The sequence below is a fragment of the Peromyscus californicus genome, unplaced genomic scaffold, assembly GCF_007827085.1.
Source record: "Peromyscus californicus insignis strain IS unplaced genomic scaffold, ASM782708v3 Scaffold_18__1_contigs__length_77618521, whole genome shotgun sequence".
NCBI lineage: Eukaryota > Metazoa > Chordata > Mammalia > Rodentia > Cricetidae > Peromyscus > Peromyscus californicus.
In genome coordinates, this window is record NW_026294480.1 from 6,165,689 (window position 1) to 6,190,671 (window position 24,983).

General features: G+C 40.6%; 1 protein-coding gene across 1 annotated transcript in view; it reads right to left on the reverse strand.

Annotated features, from left to right (window-relative positions):
• LOC128113347 (zinc finger protein 728-like) overlaps positions 1-22,899 on the reverse strand; it is a 33,468-nt gene extending 10,569 nt beyond the window's left edge. Inside the window, exons 1-3 of the mRNA XM_052742949.1 lie at positions 22,481-22,899; positions 12,606-12,732; positions 11,542-11,637 (exon numbers count right to left, since the gene is read on the reverse strand). Of these exons, the coding sequence (XP_052598909.1) occupies positions 11,542-11,637; positions 12,606-12,732; positions 22,481-22,615 (358 nt within the window). The 5' untranslated portion in view covers positions 22,616-22,899. The remainder of the gene's footprint in view (positions 1-11,541; positions 11,638-12,605; positions 12,733-22,480) is intronic.
• Positions 22,900-24,983: the final 2,084 nt, after the last annotated feature.

Here is a 24,983-nt window from a genome sequence, read left to right on the forward strand (position 1 = left end):
ATTATAAAGTAATCAAGCTGTGAAAAAGAGAAAGGTAATTGTGACTGTATGGATTTGAGCCATTGTTTAAATAGAACATTTTTATCCTCTACACAGAGCATTATTTCAGTATTAACTGAAAAATTTAGAGTAGTATGTTTTACATTGATGAGAAAAAAAATATAAAATAGAATCCCCCAGCTCTGATTGGACCAAGAGACTCTTCTCCCTGCTTGACAGTCCTATCTCTAGCACCTAGGCTCTGCAGCACAACTTTTGCCCACTCCCCTCATCCCCATCCATTGCTGCCCCAGTTGCCTGCCAGCAGGGAAGACCCAGGCAGGCACATCTCCCCACCAACACCCCCCATCAGACCCTGTATTCTACAACACCACTCCCTCCCACAAACCCAGCCATCTCCCTTCAACCTCATTGACTCCCTGAGACATAGAATCCACCAGCTCTGATTGGACCAAGAGGTGAGTGACTCTTCTCCCAGTCAGAAAGTCCTGTCTCTAGGACCTAGGCCCCAGGGAACAATCATGACTCCACCCCCAACCCCACTCATTGCAGGCCACTAGGGAAGACTCCAGTGGGCAGATCTCCCTACCTATATCCCCCAGGGGACTCTGCAATCTACAAGAACAACTCCTTCCCCTCAAACTCACCCATCTCCCTGTGACCTCAGCAGCTCCCTGAGACACAGAATCTACCAGCTTGATTGCACCAAGAATTCCGATTGGACCAAGAGTGCAGACTGGACGAAGAATGACCCCCTGAGACACAGACACAGCCAGCACAGATTGGATCAAGGGCAGTTCCTTCAGACACAGACACCTCTTGCACCAACTGGAGGAGGAGACTGGTAGACACCAGTGCAAGAATACAGCATAAAGAGCCATATGGCACCACCAGAACCTAGTGGTTGTACAACAGCAAGACATGAAAATCACAACATTGAAGAAGCAGAAGGAAAGAACCTTAAAAATAATTTTGTGAAGGTGATACAGGCCTTTAAAGAGGAAATGAAAAATTCCCTTAAAGAAATTGAGGAAAAGGCAAACAAAAAATTAGAAGAAATCAATAAATCCCTTAAAGAAAGCCAAGAAAACCAAGAAAAAGCAATCAAACAGGTGAAGGGAACAGTTCGAGACTTGAACATTGAAATAGAGGCAATAAACAAAACACAAACCAAGGCAATGCTGGAAATGGAAAATCTGGGTAAATGAACAGGAACTACAGACACAAGCATAACCAACAGAATGCCAGAGATGGAAGAGAGAATCTCTGGTGTTGAAGATATGGTAGAGGAAATAGATTCATCGGTAAAAGAAAACATTAAAGCCAAAAAAGTCATAACACAAAATGTCCAGGAAATCTGGGACACCATGAAAAGACCAAACCTAAGAATAGTAGGGATAGAAGAAGGAGAAGAATACCAGCTCAAATGCACAGAAAATATATTTAACAAAATCATACAAGAAAATTTTCCTAACCTAAAGAAGGAAATGCCTATGAAGATACAATAAGCTTACAGAACACCAAATAGACTGGGCCCTCCCCCCGCCCCCCCCCCCCCAAATCCCCTCACCACATAATAATCAAACCACTAAACATACAGAATAAATAAAGAAAAAAACAAGAATATTAAGAGCAGCAAAGGAAAAAGGCCAAGTGACTTATACAGGCAGACACATCAGAATAACACCCAGCTTCTCAATGGAGACTCTGAAAGTCAGAAGGTCCTGGACAGATGTAATGCAGACACTAAGATCACAGATGCCAGCCCAGACTACTATACCATGCAAAAATTTCAATCACCAAAGACAGAGTACACCAGATACTGTAAGGCAAAACCAGATTTAAACAATACTTATCCACAAATCCAGCCCTACAGAAAGCACTAGAAGGAAAATTCCAACCTAAGAAAGTTAGATGCACCCATGAAAACACAGGCAATAGATAATCCCACAGCAGCAAATCCCAAAGAAGGGAAATACCATCAAAAAATAACAGAAATTAAAAATCACTGGTCATTAATATCCCTTAATATCAATGGACTCATTTTTCCTATAAAAAGACACAGGCTAACAGAATGGATACAAAAACAGGATCTATCCTTCTGCTGCATACAAGAAACACAGCTCAAATTCAAAGACAGACACTACTGCAGAGTAAAAGGCTGGGAAAAGTCTTTCCAATCAAATGGTCTTAAGAAGCAGGCTGGTGTAGCTCTTGTAATGTCTAACCAAATAGACTTCAAACTAAAATCAATCAAAAGAGATTGGGAAGAACATTACATGTTCATCACAGGAGAAATCCATCAAGATGAAGGCTCAATTCTGAACATATATGGCCCAGATACAAGGGCACCCATATATTTAAAAGAAACATTACTAAAGCTTAATTTGCACATCAAAGCCCACACACTACTAGTGGGAGACTTCAACACCCTATTCTCACAAATGAACAGATCTACCAGACAGAAACTTAACTGAGAAATAAGGGAACTAACAGTTGTTATGAGTCAAATGAACTTAATAGACATCTATAGAACATTCCACCCAAACAAAAAACAATATATTTTCTTCTCAGCACCCCATGGAACCATCTCTAAAATTTACCACATACTCAGTAACAAAGCAAATCTCAACAGATATAAAAAAATGGAGTAACCTCCTTTATTTTATTGGACCACCATGGCTTAAAGTTAGAATTCAACAACAACATAATTTATATAAAGTCTATAAACTCATGGAATCTGAATGATGTCCAGCTGAATTACCAATGGGTCAAGGAAGAAATAAAGAAATTAAAGACTTCCTAGAATTCGATGAAAATGAATGTACAACATACCCAAACTTATGAGACACTATGAAAGCAATGCTAAGAGGAAAATTCATAGCATTAAATGCCTACATAAAGAAGTTGAAGAAATCTCACACTAGCAACTTAACAGCACACCTGAAAATTCTAGAACAAAAAGAAGCAAAGTCACCTAGGAGGAATCGACACCAGGAAATAATTAAATTGAAGGCTAAAATCAATAAAGTAGAAACAAAGAGAATACAACGAATCAATGAAACAAAGAGATGGTTTGTGATGGTATTGTGTTCCCCAAAATATTGTGCACGCTAATAAACTTATCTGGCATCAGAGACAGAACAGCCACTAGATACAGAGGCTAGAAAATGGTGGCACTCACACCTTTAATCCTAGCATTCCAGAGACAGAAATCCCTGTGGATCTCTGTGAGTTCAAGGCCACATTGGAAACAGCCAGGCGTGGTGACACATGCCTTTAATCCCAAGAAGTGAGCCTTTAATCCGAGGGAGTGATGGCAGAAACAGAAAGATATACAAGGCGTGGAGACCAGAAACTAGAAGCATTTGGCTGGTTAAGCTTTTAGGTTTTTGAGCAACAGTTCAGCTGACAGCCATTCAGATGAGGACTAAGAAGCTTGCAGTCTGAAGAAACAGGATCAGCTGAGGAATTGGCAAGGTGAGGTAGCTGTGGCTTGTTCTGCTTCTCTGATCTTCCAGCATTCACCCCAATAACTGGCTCCAGGTTTGCTTTTATTAACAAGACCCTTTAAGATTCCTGCTACAATGGTTCTTTGTGAAAATCAACAAGATAGACAAACCCTTATCCAAACTAACCAAAAGGCAGAGAGAGAACATCCAAATTAACAAAATCAGAATTGAAAAGGGGGATATAACAACAGACAATGAGGAAATCCAGAAAATCATCAGGTCATACTTCAACAATCTGTACTCCACAAAATTGAGAAATCTAAAAGAAATGGACCATTTTCTAGATAGGTACAACATACCAAAATTAAATCAATACCAGATAAACAATTTAAGTAAAATGTATAACCACTAAGGAAATAGAAACAGTCATTAAAAGTCTCTAAACCAAAAAAGCTCAAGACGAGATGATTTCAGCACTGAATTCTAGCAGAATTTCCAAGAGCTAATACCAATACTCTTTAAATTGTTCCACACAATAGAAACAGAAGGAACATTGCCAAACTTTTTATGAGGCTATAGATACCCTGATACCCAAACCACACAAAGACGCAGCAAAGAAAAAGAATTACAGACCATTCTCCCTCATGAACATTGATCCAAGAAATCCTCAGTGAAATACTGGCAAACCAAATGCAACACACTTCAAAAAAAAAAATCATCCACCATGATCAAGTATGCTTCATCCCAGAATGGATGGCTGAATATAGAAAAATCTGTCAATGTAATGCTGAAAGAAAAAAAAGAAAAACCCTAAAGACTTTGACAAAATTCCACATCTCTTCATGATAAAGGTCTTGGAAAGATTAGGAATACAAGGAACACGTAAACATAATAAAAGCAATTTACAGCAAGCCAACAGCCAACATCAAACTAAATGGAGAAACTCAAAGGGATTTTACAAAAATCAGGAACAAGACAAGGCTGTCCACTTTCCCCATATCTATTTAATATAGTACTCGAAGTTCTAGCTAGATCAATAAGACAACAAAAGGAGATCAAGGGGATACAAATTGGAAAGGAAGAAGTCAAACTTTCCCCATTTGCAGATGATATGATAATATACATAAGTGACCACAAAAATCCTACCAGGGAACTCCTACAGCTGATAAACACTTTCAGTAATGTGGCAGGATATAAGATTACCTCAAAACAATCAGTAACTCTCCTATAAACAAATGATAAACAGGGCAAGAAAGAAATCAGAGAAACATCACCCTTTACAATAGCCACAAATAATACAAAATACCTTGGGGTAACTCTAACTAAGCAACTGAAAAACCTGTATGACAAGAACTTTAAGTCCCTGAAGAAAGACATTGAAAAAGATATCAGAACATGGAAAGATTGCCCATGCTCATGGATAGATAGAACCAACATAATAAAAATGGCAATCTTACCAAAAGCAATCTATAGATTCAATGCAATCCCAACACAATTCTTCACAGATCTTGAAAGAACAATACTCCATTAGGAAAATCAAAAAGCCCAGGATAGCTAAAACAATCCTATACCATAAAGCAACTTCTGAAGGTATCACCATCCCTGACCTCAAGCTCTATTATAGAGCTATAGTAATAAAAACAGCTTGGTATGGGCAAAAAACTAACATGCAGACCAATGGAATAGAATTGAAGACTCTCACATTAATCCACACAGCTATGAACACCTGATTTTTGACAAAGAAGCCAAAACTACACCAATGAAAAAAGAAAGCATCTTCAGCAAATGGTGCTGGCATAACTGGATGTCAACATGTAGAAGATTGCAAATAGATCCATATCTATCGCCATGTATGAAACTCAAGTCCAAGTGGATAAAAGATCTCAACATAAATCCAGTTACACTGAACCTGATAGAAGAGAAAGTAGGAAGTAGCCTAGAATGCACTGGCACAGGAGACCACCTCCTAAATATAACACCAGTAGCACAGACAATGAGAGCAACAATTAATAAATAGGACCTGCTGAAACTGGGAAGCTTCTGTAAGGCAAAAGTCATGGTAATGTATTTGTGTTTAAATTTTGTTTTGGTATAAAAGGATTTCAATTCAACAACCATAATTTTAGAGTGTGAAATTTTTATCAGAGATGAATTACTTTCATTTATCAAGTCTTTCTGGTGAGGGTCACTATTTAATTGTAAGCTGTTACAACAAAGGTAATTAAGACAGAATAGCTAATGATGAGTCACCTAATGAATGGTGGAATATACTTAGTGTGCCCAAAGTTGTATTTATATTCATGCTAAATACAAATATAATTCATTTACAGACACAATATTAGAGGGAGAGAAAATTTTCTACCTTCCATTATCCAGTCCTCTGTACATGTCATCAAAGTTATGCCTAAAGCAGGTAACTGAAACAAATTTAAGTTCAACTTCTTTTTTCCTTACTATGGAATAATATTAAAATCAGATGTATGTAGCTGAAATTTTTCTTGTGTGTGTTACAGATGTACTTAAAGTAAGTGGTTATTGGGCCATACATGGTGACATACACCTTTAATCCTAGCACTCAGGAGCAGAGGCAGAAAGATCTTTTTAAGTTCAGTGCCTACCTGGTCTACAAAGCCAGCTCTAGGACAGCCAGAGCTAAAGAGAAACACCCTTAGAAAAAAAAAAAAACAAGAACAGCAAAACAAAAATATAGAAAACTGGTTATTGAAATTGAATGCGTGAATGCTTGAGCAAAGAGTTCAATCTAGACTACACTTGCATAGCAGGGCACAACCAGGATAAGATGAGCACATTTACCCTCAATGGAACAGAGTCCTACTGGAATTAATGGCATTGTAATTTCGACACAGGATAAGGATGCATGGGGAATAGGACTTGTCAGTGTCTGCTGTTCCTGTCTCCCTCTGGCCTGTTAGCCAGACCAGGAAATCCTATTCCTTATCTGTAGGAAAGATGAATCACTCCTCACTCAGGTCACACAAGACAGTGGGTGGATTCTCTCATGCTGAGGAGGACCTTAGATTCTGCACTACATTCTAAATATGCCAAGCAATGGAAACACTCATTGTAATTTTTCTGTACTCCATGTCTCCTGAACTGATAGTTGAGGATCTTATGTACAGGAGAACCTGATACCTATGCCTGCTACCCAAATGGTATGTGAACTACATGCTAGTTCAAACGGCCATGCCCTGTCTCCTGGCTCTGAATTTGCTCTTCCTAACAAAGCTAACCCCAGAGCTGAGCTGTCCATGTCTGATTGTGTAAGGAGTCCTCAGCAAAGTGGTAGATAATATATGACAGAGGCTCTGTCACAGGGCCAGTCAGCACAGCAGGATGAACTGTGGCACTCACTTAAACTAAGCTGCTTGTGCCATGTGTGGACCCACCGCATCAGGTAAAGAAAGCAATACAGCCTGAGGAGGAGGTGAGGTGGACTGTGACAATTCACCCAGAGCAGTCATTCTGAATTACCTTCCAGAGACATCTGGACTAGCTCTTCTGCTGTGGAACAATCTTTTTTGTACAATAGGAATATGTATTACTTTTATGGTTAATAGCTGATTGGCTGATGGCTAGGCAGGATTTTTCTGGGCAGAGAGAATGCTGGGAAGAAGGGCGGAGTGAGATGTGCAGAATGCCAGCAGATGCAGAGAGAAACAAGATGAACATACTGTGTTGAAAGACAGTATCACCACATGAAAGACAGTAGATAAGAAATATGAATTTATTTAAAATGTAAGAGCTAGCTAAAAATGAGCGTAAGCTAATGCCTGAGCATTGATAATTAACATTAAGTCCCTGTGTTGGTCATTTTGGAGCAGCTACTGAGACAGGAAAACTCCACCTACAAATGGTGTTCCACCCTGGTGCACCCACATCCCCATAAGGCCTGAGCAAGCTTAAAAATGGTTCTAAACATGCAAAAACAGAGCCACACCCATCTGTCGAGTCTCCTGTTTCTCATGTGGACCACAATATAGAGACACATCTATTGGCAGATGCCTACAGATTTGAGCAGCCAGCAAGAGCTCCACTGGTGCAATGTGTGGTCGGTTTGGGGTTTTGCTCATGTAGACATAAAAGATTACAGATGCTCAGGAAGAACAGATCTAGATGGGGAAAAAAAAAACCTCTAAATGGGTTATAGTATAAAAGATAGGGAGAAAAAAGAAAATGAGTATAGACAGTCATAAATTTATATATATATAACTATGTTTAAAATAATAAAGTAAAAGCCCTTGGAAAGAGAGTAAAGTAATATAAAAGAAAAAAGCCACATAAAGATGGGGAATACACAGAGTGTCTGGATTCTGTATGTTGTCTTTGGATGTTCTGATTGCTAATGAAGGAACAACAGCTATTAAGATGTATTGGACTATGAAAACTGCTGGATTAACTGTATATTTTAAAAATATCTTGACTTTAAAAAGAAGTAAAAAAAAAACTATGTTATTTTTGGGAGAGAGGTTATGCTTTTATTTCCACAGGAAATGAGAGGCTGTGGATTTATTCCAGGTAGATATGGATCAGGTTTGATCAAGGAAGAACCCCCATGAAAATCTTGGCTACAAACATAAAGAAATAAACCTGGAAAAACTACAAAATATATGACATATATTTTACCTGCTCAAACATAAAACAAAAAAAAGTCATCTTTAGCTAACTTGTGAACACCACACAGTCTATACTTGTATTAATACAGATATGTATGTTACTTTTAAAAGTTTATGTATTTTCAGAACAAGGAGACCAGACACCAATAAAAATGAATGGCCCAGATGATCTGACATCTCAGCAAACCTCTGTTGCAGTTTGCTTAGAATTCTGAATCAAAAACAGTTTCAAGGCTGCTGGCTGAGATGATCCAGCGTTACAGACTACTCCAGCGAAGACCTAACAATTATCATGATTTTCTCAATGTTTCCCCAAAGATACCAGTGCCCACAGACAACAGGAAGTAGTCCAAAGACAACACCCACATTTCCAAAATATGGGTTATGGATGTTTATTATCATTTAAGGGGGACTGGTTACAAGATGTGATTGGTCTTAGTGGGAAAAAAAGTCTAAACAAAAGAGTTAAATTCAAAGATCTCTTCTAAAGGAAAGAACCTGATATGATATAGAAATGATAAGATAAAAGGGTAGATTATTGAATCTACTTTAAGCCAAAAGACAAGCATTAATCTCAAAATATTTTACATTGGTATGAATTTTAGTTTATTGATACAAATTGAAAGTTAATTTTTTTTTTTTTTTTTTTTTGGTTTTTTTCGAGACAGGGTTTCTCTGTGTAGCTTTGTGCCTTTCCTGGAACTCACTTGGTAGCCCAGGCTGGCCTCGAACTCACAGAGATCCGCCTGGCTCTGCCTCCCGAGTGCTGGGATTAAAGGCGTGCGCCACCACCGCCCGGCGAAAGTTAATTTTTTATACTATATGTACGTTTCTACTCTTGTTTGGGGTATTGTGTTTATGCAGTTCATTTAAAAATGTAATGTATAATTAAAAATACAGGTTAGTAGTTAGTCATCTATAATAATCAAACTTATAGTCATGTTAGGTATATTTTCAAGGTCATAAACAGATGTATTTGGATAGACAGACTATCTTCAAACACTTCAAAGACCTACAGTATATGTCATTTAAGATATTTTAATAACATAGGTTTTCTAGACAGAAAAACATGTCTGTTCCTGACAGCACCAATTTACTTCAAAGAAGATGGTGGACATTGAGGAAACTCCATATGGAGTTTACTTTCTTTATGGCAAAAGCTACTCATTTGGACAAATGAATTGCCCTTGCCCCAATTACTGACAGTATACTGTCCAAACTAGGCCAGCAGGACATAAAGAAAGTGACTGCCAACCTTTGCCAAGACAAATTAGCACAGTCCTTCAAAACTCCCTGCTTCTCAAAACTGTCTGTCAGATATCCTAGGCCTGTAGGCCAAAAATAAATGCCCAACATTACAGAAAAACTTTGAGTGACTGTCCAGGCAGCCAGATGTCCCTGTCATTAGGCAACATTTCACCCTTCTAGAGTCTTTGATTGAGTTAAAAACTAAATAATTAGACTTAAATTTTTTCTTAGTTATGATAAAAGGTAAATTAGATATAAAACTTTTTCGACTCACAAAGATAAGGCAGATAATAAAATATTTTCTCTAAATTTGCCAAATACAAATGGACTGGATATTGTAACTGTCTTACTTGACAACTGTTATTGTTATACATAGTTTTACTATGTTAAAATTAAAATCCCCTTTAATTAGACAAAAAGGGGGAAATGCTGTGGAATAATCCTTCTGCACACTGTGAAGATGTTAATAAAACTCTCATTGTTAATAAAAAACTGATTGGCCCATGGCTTGGCAGGATTTTCAGGGCAGAGAGAATGATGGGAAGTGGAAGGGGAGAGTCAGAGGAGTCACCAGGATGCAGAGGAGAAAGAAATAAATAGGTCATATGAAGAAAAGGTACCATCACATGGCAGAGTATAAATAAGACATATGAGTTAATTTCAAATGTAAGAGCTAATTATTAATAAGCCTAAGCAATCATCTGAGCATTTATAATTAATATTAAGTCTCTGAGTTGTTATTGAGAATGGCTGGTGGACATAGCTGATCATAGTCCTGACAAAAAAAAAACACCTACACTCCTAAGCCATGCTCCCATTACAAATCTGGGGGTAAATGAAAATATACAGTTGGAGGAAGTCTGAGAATCAACAGAGGACCTGGAGAAGAAGGGACTACAAGATCTCTTCATCCCATTGTACTTATGGTAATAATAGCCATAATGCTTGCTATAGGACTAGCCACAGTGGCTATCCTGACTGGATCTGAAACAAAACATGTTACTAGCTCTGATGTATCTTGGAACATCAGATTTATATATAAAAGTTTCTAATTTCTCTAACAAGCTGTGACTGGGACTATGTCCAAATAACAGTTAGACCTAATATACCAAAAAAATATATTAACTTGAAAAAACAACAAAAAAACTTCAAAAAACCATGGAGCCTTACAACACAGTGAAAGAGAGGCATGAGAGAGAGGCACACAATCACTGTACCCAGAACTAGTTTCATGGGCATCCCTGAATCAAGTGTAAGTCCCTGTAACTCATCCTGTCCTTGTCTTCCTAGGTCTGATGGTCAGGCCCTGCTGAACCTACTGGTGGTAAAAGTATTGAAAAAAAACCAAACAGCTTCTAATGGCCTAACCCATCCCCTTCTACACTACTAATGCTTTGACTCTTCCCTAAGATCAGTGGGGAATACACTGTCCAAAGTGACTCAGATTGTCTGAGTTTTCTCCAACTGCTCCCTACCCCCAAATTGTTCTACTCAACAGAACTGTTGAGCCTTCTGCCCCTCCTGCCTCTCTGTGATGGAACTGTTGGTCTGGCTTAATAAACCCAATCACACTCACTTTGGTGCAGAGATCTTTCTGGCAAAATCTACTCTTAACCTCTGCTAATAAATAACTCTTAGTCTGACCAGCACTGAGTTCTCTTTCTCTGAGTCTTATACTACAAAAAAAAAAGAATCAACAAAAAGAAAAACCTTGGAAGTCACTTTAAATAGAAGCACAGCGATTGAGTAGTAGTTGCGGAATCACAAAGCTTAAGAGAGTTAAGCTGGGAGCCCAGTGCCTACGGTGGGACACTTTACACAGCCTTGGTCCAGGAGGGAGGGGCGTGGACCTGCCTGAACTGAGTGTACCAGGCTCTGCTGACTCCTCACAGGAGGCCTTACCTTGGAGGAGGTGGGAACGGGAGTTGGTATGAGGGGAAAGGCTGGAGAAGGGGAGGAGGGAGGTGAGGGGAATCTGTGGCTGGTACGTAAAATGAATAGGAAATTTCTTAGTAAAGAAGAAAAGAAATAAAAAAAGACTTAAACCATCATAAACTTCTCAGAGATGAGCTTTGACAACAAAGACATGAAGGAGAGACCTAAAGAATGATTCCCACAGTGTCATGTTCCAGGGTAATGGGAAAGCCTGCCTTTCTGTGGGATATTTGGACCTCAACGCTGACCCCAAACCCCTCATTCCTACACACCTGGCTGTATGTTGGCTGCTGCTTGTCTCTTCACATCTGAAGATTCTTGTCTTTGCTCCAAAAATGTCACCAGGTGTGGCTTAGACACAGCAAGACCTGTTTGTAGAAAAAAGAAGGAACAAGATTGTTTGTGTGTTCTTTTACTTGGAATTGACATGTGCCTTCCAGTACATGGCTTATAAGGAAAGAGATGATGAAATAAATGATTGCAGACAATCAGTTCCTTAAATGTTTTCTGACAGAATTACTACACTACATAAAGGAATTTACAATATCTAGATTCCGAGTTTCATTTAAAGGAAAAAAAAACATTAAAACTGAATAGTGAAACACTTTAATTAACAAGTGTACTTGAGGTCTCATGCCATTGAATTTCTAAGTCCCACTAGAGTGAAGGAAACATATACCCAACACAGAAATGTTAAACACAAAGAGAAAAACAGTGTAATGATATTTTTTTTAATTTTAATTTTATATACACATTGGTGTTTTACCTGCACTTTTGTCTTATGTGGAAAGTGTTAAACAAGTTAATCTTTATTAATAAAAAAAATGGAAGTAAGATATTGCGAGAAAAACCTGAAAGATCAGACAAGCAGAGGAGCAGACACAGTTACTTCCTACATATTCTGTTCCTTGATCCAAAAGGGCTCAAATGCTGTCTCAGTCCTGACTTACCACTTCTGGTCCATCTTTCTACAAGCCTCTGAGCCTCTATGACCAGCCAGTGGCTAGCATCACCCCCTGACTCCAGGCTTTATTTGTCAGAACACAATCAAAATAGAACACATGAGGGTGTGAGATCTTGGGATTACAGTTAGTTGTAAGCTGCCATATGCATGCTGGAAATTGAACCCTAATCCTCTAGACGAGCAATGAGTGCTCTTAACAACTGAGCCATCTCACCAGTCCTGAAATGGTTCTTAATACAGCAACCTCCTTAATTTTTCTGAAAACAAAGGATATGAAAAAGGCTGTTGAAATGCTCCCATGAGATACCATACAAAGTGAGGAAGCTACATGTTGATGGTGAAATAAGAATTCACTATGGATGAGAGCCTCACCAAGGAACACAAGGTGGCTGTAATTCTCCAACATCACATCCCTGTACAAATTCCACTGAACAGGCTCCAGGCAGTCCCTCTCTTCTGCAGAGAACTCAATGGCCACATCCCAGAAGGACAGCATTTCCTGAAACAAAGATCAAAGAATGATATCACACTTTTAATTAATTAAAACCACGAATAATATAAATACCAAAATGCATTGGGCTGGAGAGTTCTCCTGTCAGTTTGACACTAGTTAGGGTCATTTCAGAAGAAACATAATTCAGAAAAGGCCTCCCTAGGACAGTCCTGTAGCCAAGCCTAATGGGCATTTCTTAATTACTGATTGATATGACACAGCACAGCCCATTATGGGTGGTACTTGTCCTGGGTAGGCAGTTCTATATGGTGTAGGAAAGCAGGCTGGGCAAGTCAGGAAGCAGTGTTCTTCTGTGGCCTCTGCTCCAGTTCTTGCCTCAGGTTCCTGCCTTGACTTCCCTCAGTGATGGACAGTTACCTGAAGTTGTGGTCTAAAATAAACCTTTTTTTCTCCAAACTGTCTATAATCATGGTCTTTATCACAGCAAGAGAAACCCTAACACAGGCATCATGTGCTTGTGGACACAAATCTAGATTTTGCCCAGGATGATAGAGAGCTGGAAATGTTTCTTAAATAGGTGAGTAATATGACTGAAGTGGTCACATGATCTCACACTGAACCCATCTTCAAGAAAGACAGGGTAAAACATCCAATAAGCCAAGTTGGACATGATCTATTTAAGACAGAAATGTAAAATGAACACACACATGGAACATGCATTTAGTGCCATATGATACTATACACCACACATACACACATTTCCCACAGGAGGAAGTCATGGTGGGGGAGAAGGAATTTTTCAACAGTTGATAAGCACAGGCATGAATGTGAAGTGAAATGAACATACAGAGTCTGATGCAGCAGCTCGGGCTGTCATCTGGGTTTCAGGATTTCTACAGATTCACTAATGGTGCAAATGATGGTGACACGGGACATGAGAAGGAGCAGGCAGGGGAGGAACTCACAGACTGAATGTCATTTAAGTATCTGATCACGTGAGAAAACAGGCAAGTACAATGCTGTTGAGAATTTAAAATAGATTAGACATCACTTGATCTTTTACCCATTTTCCTTCCTATCTTTGCTCTGACAGGTGTTGATTGAGGTGTTTGCGGTATTCCTAGAGCATGTTTTGCACATACGACACCTGTGCATCTCTGTGCTGAAGCTGAGAAGTACAATTGCTCATGCTATTTTTTATTTCAAATTTTTCTAATTTTAAAATTTATGTTTTTCGTATTTTATTGAATAAAGTCCAGAATGACCTATCGGAAAAGTCACAAATTAATTTTTCTTTGTATCAATACAGGGAATAACAGGTACTTATATAGTAATGAGGTATTTTGTAATAACTTCATGGTTAACCTTTGGATCCTCTTTCTCAGTTATGGTATGGTCACCTCCTCAAACACTATCTTCTGGATTTCTGAAATGTACCCTACATAATGCTTACAGACACCCAGCGCTCGGGACAACAGTACCGGGGGCTTCTCCCTCCTATCACACTGGCCCAGAGCATTCATTCTTCAGGAAGTGAAGCTGGCATTTTTCTTTAGGAAACCAACCAGCTCCCAAGTAATGACACAGAGACTTCTTATTAATTAGGAAAGCTTGGCCTTTAGCTTATGCTTGTCCCACTCACTCTTATAACTTCATTTTCCTGTTTCTAGTCATCTACGTTTTGCCTTTGGGCCTTTACTTTTCTTTCATTCTGTATGTCCTGCTTTCCTGTTTCCTCTGAGTCTGGCTGGCCCCTGGCAACTCCCTCTGTCTCTGTCTCCTACATTTCTCCTCTTACTCTTTGCCCTGAAGTCCCACCTCTACCTCCTGCATAGCTATTGCCTATCTAGGTTTTATTAGAGGAATCAGGTACCTTAGGCAGGCAAGGTAAACAAATGCAACACATCTTCACATAGTTAAAGATATATTCTGTATACAAATGCAAAACCTCTTTGCAATGTTCAACTAATACTCCACAACAAGGAAGTAAGTCCCTAAGTGTTGGCTTCCTGAGGTCACTGGTCAATAGAAAAATCATTGCATCTCCAACTTCTGTCCGTTACGATTCTGTATGTTGAACATAGCTCTATCTTATATGAGTTACAATTCATTACATTTAACATACTGAGATCATGTGTTATTTACCTTTATCTGCCTGAAATAACTTCCAGTTTCACCAATATTGTCACAATTGGCAAGAATGTACTTTTTCTCTGAAAAGTTACTGAATTAAAATGTAAGTATGTCATTTCCCCTCTAACTTCTCACTGCAACTTCTCTCATGTCCCCCTATAGTCCATTTCAAATATGAAGCTTATTCTTCTCTAATTATTATTGTTTTACACACAGAGAGCATATATACATAACTGTATAAACATGACTGGCCGATTCTGTTCACTGTTGACTGTGTGTATGTTTGAGGACTGACCACTTGTTACTCCATGAACAGTGAGCGCTCTCCTCCTGGAAACACTATTCTCCCTCTCTCAGCAGTTCTCAGGTGCTTACACTTGGATGCTTACCCAGCAGACTGCCCCCTGCAGGGGATCTTGTGCCACTGTCACTCTTCAGGGCTTGTTCAGGCAGCCATGTTGTTGGGGTATCATGGGTGCGGCTTCCCTTCACTTTCCAGAAGGCACAACCTCACAGCAGACTTCCTGGACCTCTGGCTGTCATAATCAATATGCCCCCTCTCTGGAGATATTCCCTGAGCCTTGTGTGCAGGAACTGTGGTGCAGGGTATCTTTTGGGTCACGGCACCACAGACAATAGTTCTGTGCACTTTGTAAGTTTTAGTTTTCTGGAATGTTCTCTGTGCTGCAGAAAGAGGCACCTTTGATGTGCAGTGACACCTACACTCCACTGTAGGTCTAAGAGAAGTATTTGGAGTGCAGTTAGGGATTATGACAGTATAGTGGGATTAGAATGTTCTCCTCTATGATTTAAGACCTAACAAGTCATCAGAGGCAGCTCCAAGCATTCTGTAGGTCTCCTGTCCACTCTAAGTCCCTTTGACAGCTGCTGCTAAGGCCAAGATGTGAGAGGCACTGTGACACCTTTAGAAATATCCTGCCATACTGGTCATTGCTGTGGTTCATGGTCGTAACAGCTAAGCAGGACTATTTGTTGCTTCTCTCCCTTGGAACTTGCAAAGCATCCTCCAGCACTAAGAAAACTCACCGTTAGGCAGGAGACCTTCAGGTAAGATCGAGCTTTAATCCCCTGAGTCTTGTGTCAGCATTGGGAGGAGGGAGTAGCTATTGTCACAAGACCTTTGGTACAGCAGTCTAAAGGGAACCATGTCCATGCCTAACAGTGACTTTGGAATCTTCAAAAGGATGACAGGATCCCACAATGATGATTCCACATGGACTATGATAAAGCCATTAAGCTGATTAACACCACGGAAAGATCAACTCTGGACTACAAATTGTTTAGAACAATTTCGAGATGGCTAGCTGAGATGATCCAGCCTGACAGACTACTCGAACAAGGACTTGTGACAAGTCCTGAAATTTCCTATTATACAGAGACTGGACAAATGATACAGGACTTGACAATTAACCCAAAATTCTCTTTTCAGGATCCCCTAAAGAAGTCTTCACCCCTAGAAAGCAGGAAGTAATTTTAAGAAAACGATGCCCACATTCCCAAGAGGTAGGATGGGAGGTTTTTGGTCGTTTGAGTTATGGATATTGTCATTGTTTATGATGGTTGGTTACAGGTTGTTAATTGCTAATGGTCAGGAAAAAAGCCGAACAAGAAGATTAGATTCAGAGTTTTTGTTTAAAAAAAGATAAAGTAATAATAGGATAAATGGGTAGATCACTGAATCTACTGTAAAAAGAAAAAGGGGAAGATATAAAAATGACAAAAGGTAGATTATTGAAACTTTTATGAAAATATGAATATGGTAAGATAAAAAGGTCAATTTTTGAATCTACTTTTAAAAAGGAACTACTTGTTTTAAATAGGTTCAAATGTTACTGGATTGGACATTGTTAATATATATAATGGAGTTTTTTGTCTGAATCTATCAAATGTTAATGGACTAGACATCGTTAAAATAATCTTGACTGTGTACATTGTATATACTTATTGGATACAATTTTTCTTGTATTATTTATAAGCTTTTTTTAAATTTAAGACAAAAAGAGGGGAAATGTGGTGGTATTGTGTTCCCCAAAATATTGTGCACCCTAGTAAACTTATCTGGGGTCAGAGAGAGAACAGCCACAATATTAAACATAGAGGATAAGCAGTGGTAGCACACACCTTTAATCCTAGCATTCCAGAGGCAGAAATTCATGTGTTCAAGGATACAGCCAAGCATGGTGACTCATGCCTTTAATCCCAGAAAGCGAGCCTTTAATCCCAGGGAGTGGTGGTAGAAAGCAGAAAGGTATATAAGGCGTGAAGACCAGAAACTAGAAGCATTTGGCCTGGTTAGGCATTCAGGCTTTTGAGCAGCAATTCATCTGAGACCCATTCTGGATGAGGACTCAGAAGCCTCCAGTCTGAGGAAACAAGATCAGCTGAGGATCCAGCGAGGTGAGGTAGCTGTGGCTTGTTCTGGCTCTTTGATTTTCCAGTGTTCAACCCAATAACTGGCCTCAGGTTTGATTTTATTAATAAGAACTTTTAAGATTCCTGCTACACAGCAGAAATATATACTCTGTAGAATGACCACGTAAACAATGTCCTTAAATAAAGGGTAGAGTTAATTAGCAACTGGGACAACACATCTCCAAGTCACCAGCTAACTGAAGAAAATCGGTGACTAGAACACCCAGTAATTTCTCAAAGAAAAAAACAACTGAACTGTGTGAAAGCTTCTTCGTAGCTAGTAAAGCACATTCCTACCTTCACAAGGAAGGGGAAAAAAACCTCAGATATGACTCTTCTTATTTATATGATCACAAAGAGCAGGGGAAAATAGTCACTGTGGAGAATGGAAAGAGCTCTGAGCACAGTGAAGATGGAAACATACTTTTGTGAGAGAAATATTATAGGTCTCCAATGGAGAACTAACTGCAAGGATCACTGCCTGTGTTGCCCAGCACTGTCTAACACCATTCCATGAGGAAGCGTCTGCTGTCTTGAGGTCAATCCTCTATGAGATGCTGTGGGTGGAGGACAGTGCACCTGTAAACAGGAGAGCATTTAGCAGGAATTTTATCCAATACAACTAATGGCAACCATATGAAGGGAATTTGAGCCTGGCAAAATTCACTTTCTATGAAGAAGAAATGCAAATAATGTCTGGTCTGAGGTGGGCAAAAGTGTCGTTCATTAAAAATTGCTAACATTCTCTGTGGTAGTATTGTGTTCCCCAAAATATTGTGCACCCTAATAACTTTATCTGGGGTCAGAGACATAACACTAGATACAAAGGCTAGAAAATGGTGGCACTCACACCTTTAATCCTAGCATTCCAGAGGTAGAAATTCCTCTGGATCTCCGTGAGTTCAAGGCCATATTGGAAACAGCCAGGCATGGTGGCTTTAATCCCAAGAAGTGAGCCTTTAATCACAGGGAGTGATGGCAAAAACAGAAAGATATATAAGGCGTGAAGACCAGAAATGAGAAGCTTTTGGCTGGTTAAGCTTTCAGGCTTCTAGCAGCAGTTCAGCTGAGATTCATTCTAGATGAGGACTCAGAGGCTTCCAGTCTGAGGAAACAGGACCAGCTGAGGAACTGTCGAGGTGAGGTAGCTGTGGCTTGTTCTGCTTCTCTGATCTTCCAGCATTCACCCCAATACCAGGCCCTGAATTTGTTTTATTAATAAGACTTTTTAAGATTCATGCTACAATTCTCAGCATAATTTTGAGGCAGAAATCTGTAGTCCACTTGAATAGAGACTGACCCTAGAGTCAAGCCTAGAACAACAGAATGGACAGAGTAGATACATTAGGAACTCCTGCATCTCCTGTCAGTATTCCTCAGAGACACCTTTTCAGAGAATCAAACAAAACTGAAGATTGGTGGGAAGGCCAATCCAGATGCAAAGGGAGGACTGGATTCCTGGTCAGTTCCTAACAGTAGTGACCTTCCATTCAAAGCAGTCTATGTCCTGATCAAAGGACATAGTGCTTAAAATACACATTACACACATCATCAAGTACCAACTCCTAGGTCTCCATCCAGGCTCTATACTTGCATATGTGTGGCATGACTCATTAATATTTGCTATTAATTAAGCCAACATGTCTTGCAATTATATGATTCAGGAAGTGGAATAAATCATGAAAAATATGGGAGACCAATTGTAGTATCTCCTTTGGAAACATGAATTACATAATTATAATATAAATTTCAAAATATTATCTGCTGTGGATGATTGTTTGATACATAAAACACTGATTGGCCAGTAGCTAGGCAGGAAGTATAGGCGGGACAAGGAGAGAGGAGAGAGGAGAGAGGAAAGGACAGGAAGGCAGAGGGGAGGAGACACCAGCTGCCGTCCAGGGAGCATCAATGTAGAGGCAACAGGTAAAGCCACAGAACATGTGGTGACATATAGATTAACAGAAATGGGATGAGTATAAGAGTAAGAGCTAGACAATGGTGGGCCTAAGCTAATGGCCGAGCAGTTTAAATTATATAAGGGTCGGTGTGTTTATTTTATAAGTGGGCTCCAGGACTGGCGGGGATTGGCAGGAGCTGGAGAAAAACTCTCCAGCTACAATTATCCCAAACTTGGCATTTTACATTAGATTTCTAGATGGGTGTGTGGATTTTAATAGTCCACCTATTTCTTCTAAGTCTCCTTGAAGGACCAGTAAGTGGATTGTAGCCAATAGTTTTGGGACATGCACTCTCATACATCTGACTTCATATAGATAACGCAAAGAAGAGAACTGTGGGATGACTCCTTCCTAACAGGCTTGAGGGCCAGCAGGCCCAAACAAGTAAAAAAGAAACTTTCTGAGAGTCAACCAGGTCTGCCTAAGGACCTCAGCAACAGCAGTGAAACATGATCTGGAGATGACCTGGACCAATGAGAGGCAGCCATGCCACACCAGCAGATGCATATTCATCAGACCTCCCCCCAGGGTAGGGTGGAGGGTATATGAGGCTTACCTCTTCCTGAATAAACTGAGCTTGTTTGGACATCCTTCCAGAGTCTGTGTGGTTTGACTCTGAGCCTACTTGGCCCCCTCCCCCAAAGGGAACAAGAGCACAGGACCCTGCCACAGAGAACAATGGAATGTAGATTTTCAAGAAGATGGGCATGCATTCACACACACCTTATAACTCAAAATATGTTCCTGTGTTTAATAATGACTACGGAGGACACTATGACAAAAATGACAATGTAATGAAAATCTGTGCTGCTCAGGTTTATTCCTTGCATGTGTTTGACCCTGTTCAAATCTTATGCACTATCTCTCCATGGACTCTATATAATCATATAGATCGATCAACAGGAACTGAATGTCCTCACCCAGCACACCTCCCCTCCAGAGGTTTCCAGATATGACATGTCTAACACAGCAAGGCTCATGCATGAGTTGTAAACACAAGGAACTCCCTCCCTCACATTGACATTAGAACACAATGAAAGGAGCCTGGGAGGAAAGAGACAGGACTGCTCAACAAGGGGAACTGGACTGGACCTGTGAAGAGCAGGAACCAGCATTAGCACTTGGCTTTACTGGTTGGATATGGCAGTGCCCATGTGAAGGACAGGGAGGAAGTGGTTTTGTCCTGGCTCACTGTAAGAAGCATCTGCACACAGTGGAACCTCTGGTGTAAGGACAGGGGAAGGCATCCCAGCTGCAGTTGCAGAAAAAGACCCGGGAATGGAACCACAGTAGCCACATCAGTCAAGAACTGCAGAATGGAAATGAAGAAATAATGGAGTCTCAGATTAGATATGAAAGGAGCAACCTGGAAGAAATCAGTGAAACCAGAAGAAATCAGCATCAGGTCACGACAGTAACTAACACAGATTAATAACCAAAAGGAATGAACAATCACTGCATATAGGAAGGAATATTCAAGCCAGGCAAAGAGGAATTCTTCCTCACAGAGTAAATGAGAGCAAGTATGTAATCACCAAAATTTAATATCTATAACAAAAGCATTATATTGAAAAAAGTTTAAATTATACATGGAATGTGTGAACAGATGTTAAGCACAAGTAGTTTTTAAGTCAGTAAAGTGCTGATTGCATGGATTTGTCATGGCGCTCACTGTAAGAAACATGAAGTGAACCACAGAAAGTATTTCTCATGACCTTGAAGCATGTCTAAATGTTTTCTGACTTACTCTGGCTTTGAATTTGCTATAAAGCAGAGGATGACCAGAGGTCCTGCCTCCCCCTCACAAATGCAGAGATGACAGGGATGTGCCATAGAGCAGACCTGATAGGACCAAGCATGTGCTATAGCAGGCTGCTCAGTCTTTTCTCAGAGATCAGGCCTCAGTTTCAGTTTCCCGAGACTTGAGCAAGCAGGTTCTGAGAGGGTCATGAACAAAAGACAATTAATCACTGATGCCCCTGCCAGCAAGGACAGGGAGATAGGACGCACTTGAATCAGGTCCCACAGTCAGTTCTTGCTAGGCCAGTCAACCTCCATGTCTGCTAAAGGACAAAGCTTGGGACTTGTCCAGGCCTGTCCAAAAATGGGTAACTGTAACCCCCAACTAATCCTAGCCAATAAAAAGTTACTAACATGATGGCCACTCACACAAACCAATCCTGAGTCTGTTCTTATGTAGTTTGTAGACCCCAAGACCACCTTGCTTTTGCATTGGATTTGGTCTCTTGGTGGTATTTGGGGCATTCTGAGTACAACAGACTTAAGTTTCTTTTCTATCACAGGTCTGTTTATTGTCACATGAATACACACAGGTCTGTGAGTTCTTCCTCACCCTGCTGACTTGACAAAAAAGCCTGGCACTGGAACCCAAAGCCATGAGAGTTTTTCATCTGTTCCTAGACATCCTGCTTATGGACTAGCTCAACACTTCAAGACAAGATCAAGACCTGTTGACACAACCACTGTGGTCCACCCTACAGAAGGGATGGAAGACCTTTCCAAGGTTAAGAAAACACAGCCCTTAAGGTGAGGCCTGGAGTCAGCTTCTTCAGTTCCTTTTTCCTGCAGAAGGTCCCTTTGTGTGTGTCGGGGGAGGGTATGTGTATTCTCTCAGTCCCAGTCAAAGCTTTTCTATAGCAGCTGATTCTGGCAGATCTGTCGGCTGCTTCCAGAATTTCCCACCTGAGACCTTGGTTTCGCCTCAAAATTTTCCTCTTACTTATTTAACTGGCAGAGACAATGAGCACGATCAAAACCTCAAGACCATTACACTAGGCCGGCTACAGAGTACAGGAAGGACCAGACCCCGTTTGCTCTACAGATTCTGAGAAATCTGACAGCGTCCATGTGAGAACGGCTCAGCTAGAGAAACATGCTTCCCCACCAAAGCTGCTCACTGAGCTCCCAGCTCCACCTCAGGAGCAGGCAGTCAGCTGACCATCATTAGTTTGCAATCCTGGACTTTGTACTATCATCTACTCCGCGCTACCAGGCAGCTCTCCTGTCCCAGAAGACCAAGCCTGACTCGGGCTGCAGGGGACATCCTAAGGAAACTGTCACTCAAGGCACAGTCCCTACCGCCCTCTCCCCAGCCCTGACCTGCAACCTCACGTGACCCAGTCAGTTCAGCACAGCACCTCCAAGGCAGTTTCTTCCGCCCTCCCACCCAGCCCAGTTCCACTTCCTCCAAGACGGACCCCCGCACCCCGCACAGTGCCTCAGGCTGAGCTGCACCCTGGACCAACCTCCATGTCAGAGACGCAACAGGAATGCACAGCAGGGCAGAACTCTAGCCGAACTTTGAAGAAGAAGCACGTGTGTAGACAGAAAGCCTGATTGGGATTTCCTGGATGGCTCCCCGTGATGTCACAGTGCCACATACTACATTTCCCAGAAGTCTAGGCGAAAGAATTCCCGGAACCCAGGCATGGAGTTTCCTCCTCTTGTGGATTTGTGTCTGGCTGCCTGCAGTGAAGTATGGGAGGAAGAAGCAGAGAGAGCAGGACAGACCTGGGGAGTGAAGCTGGTGTTCACCTCCAGATCCACAGCATGAGATGTATTAGTGTGAGTGGAGCCTTTGACAGATATATTAGCCTTGCAAGTTTTCTGGTCCATATGTTGTGATGTTAATGTTACCTGAGCATTGCTTGTATCTTCCCACTCCCATGCCCTTGTGTTTGCTCCACAAATATCACTTAACAGTAGTGACCCCCCCCATTCAAAACTGCCAATGTACTGATTAAATGGCCTAGTGCTTAAAACACATCATCAAGTAGCAACTCCTAGATCGATATCTTGGCTCTTTACCCAATAAATGTGGCATGCAGCAATCATTAATTCTTTTGGTTTAAACTTACCACATTTTGAAATACTATGATTCAGATAATGGAATTGGAACCATGAAAAAAACAAAGGAGACCAAGTGTAATGTCCCTTTTGGGAAACATAGATTATATAATGAGAATTTAGTTTCAAAGTAAATATCACTTGCTGTGTCCATTAGATGTCTAGGTGTATTTGTGAATTTTAATCGTCTATATAATGTTTCTGAGTTTCTTGAAGCAGCAAGTGGAGTGTCTCCAGTCAAGGGTTGGGACACACACTGACATAGGTCTGACTGACTTCTATTAAAATAGATCCTGCAGAGAAGAGAACAATGGAATGCAGTTTTAAGAGAATAGGCAGGGCAAGCAGACACACCTCTGAACTCAAAATATGTAACTGTTATGTTACTGCATGTGATAATGGCAATGGGGGCACTATGACATGCATCAATATAACCGAAAATGACAATGTAATGAAAATCTGTGCTGCTCAGGTTTATTCCTTGCATGTGTTTGACCTCTGTTCAAATCTTTTACAATGTCTCTCCATAGCCTCTGACATAATCATATTGATCAATCAGCAGGAACTGAATTTCCTCACTCAGCACACCTCCCCTCCAAAGTTTTCCAGATATGACATGTCTAACACAGCAAGGCTCATGCATGAGTTGTAAACACAAGGAACTCCCTCCCTCACACTGACATTAGAACACAATGAAAGAAGCCTTGGAGGAAAGAGACAGGACTGCTCAACAAGGGGAACTGGACTGGACCTGTGAAGAGCAGGAACCAGCATTAGCACTTGGCTTTACTGGTTGGACATGGCAGTGCCCATGTGAAGGACAGGGAGGAAGTGGTTTTGTCCTGGCTCACTGTAAGAAGCATCTGCACACAGTGAAACCTCTGGAGTAAGGACAGGGGAAGGCATCCCAGCTGCAGTTGCAGAAAAAGACCCGGGAATGGAACCACAGTAGCCACATCAGTCAAGAACTGCAGAATGGAAATGAAGAAATAATGGAGTCTCAGATTAGATATGAAAGGAGCAAACTGGAAGAAATCAGTGAAAGCAGAAGAAATCAGCATCAGGTCATGACAGTAACTAATACATTAATATCCAAGAAAATAAATATTTGCTGCATATAGGGAGGAATATTTAAGCAATGCAAAGAGGAATTCTTCTTGACCAAAATATATGTCTGTAATAAAAGCATGATAGTGAAAAAAGTTTAAATTACTCCTGGAATGGGCCCCAGATGTTAAGCACTTGTAGTTCTTATGTCAGTAAAGTGTTGATTGCATGGATTTGTAACATAGTGCTCAGTTTCAGACACATGAAATGAACCTTAGGAAGTATTTCTTATGTCCATAAAGTATGGTCAAGTGTTTTCTGTCACAGATTGGGTAGCCTAGGCTGCCCATGAATTTCCAATGAAGCAGGGAATGACCAAAGGATCCTGCCTCCCCCTCCCAAATTCAGAGATGATAGGGATGTACAATAGAGTAGACTGAAGTTTCCTTTTTTATCACAGGTCTGTTTACTTTAAATCACATGAATACACACAGGTGTGTGAGTTCTTCCTCACCCTGCTGACCTAACACAAAAGCCTGGCACTGGAACCCAAGGCCATGATAGTTTTTCACCTGTTCCTAGACATCCTGCTTCTGGACTATCTCAACATGCTCTAGGCCAGATCAGGACATGTTGACACAATCATTTTGGGACAAGCAAGACACTAGCACTGTTTTGTAATTACTCATCCCTACATTAGGGATGGAGGACCTTTCAAAGACTTAAGAAAACCCAGCCTTCAAGGTGAAGCTGGGTTCAGCTTCTCTAGTCCCCATTCTGCTTTGCACTGGGTCTTTCCCTCCATATGTCTGCAGAATGTGTGTTCTCTCACCCTAGTCAAAGCTTTTCTATAGC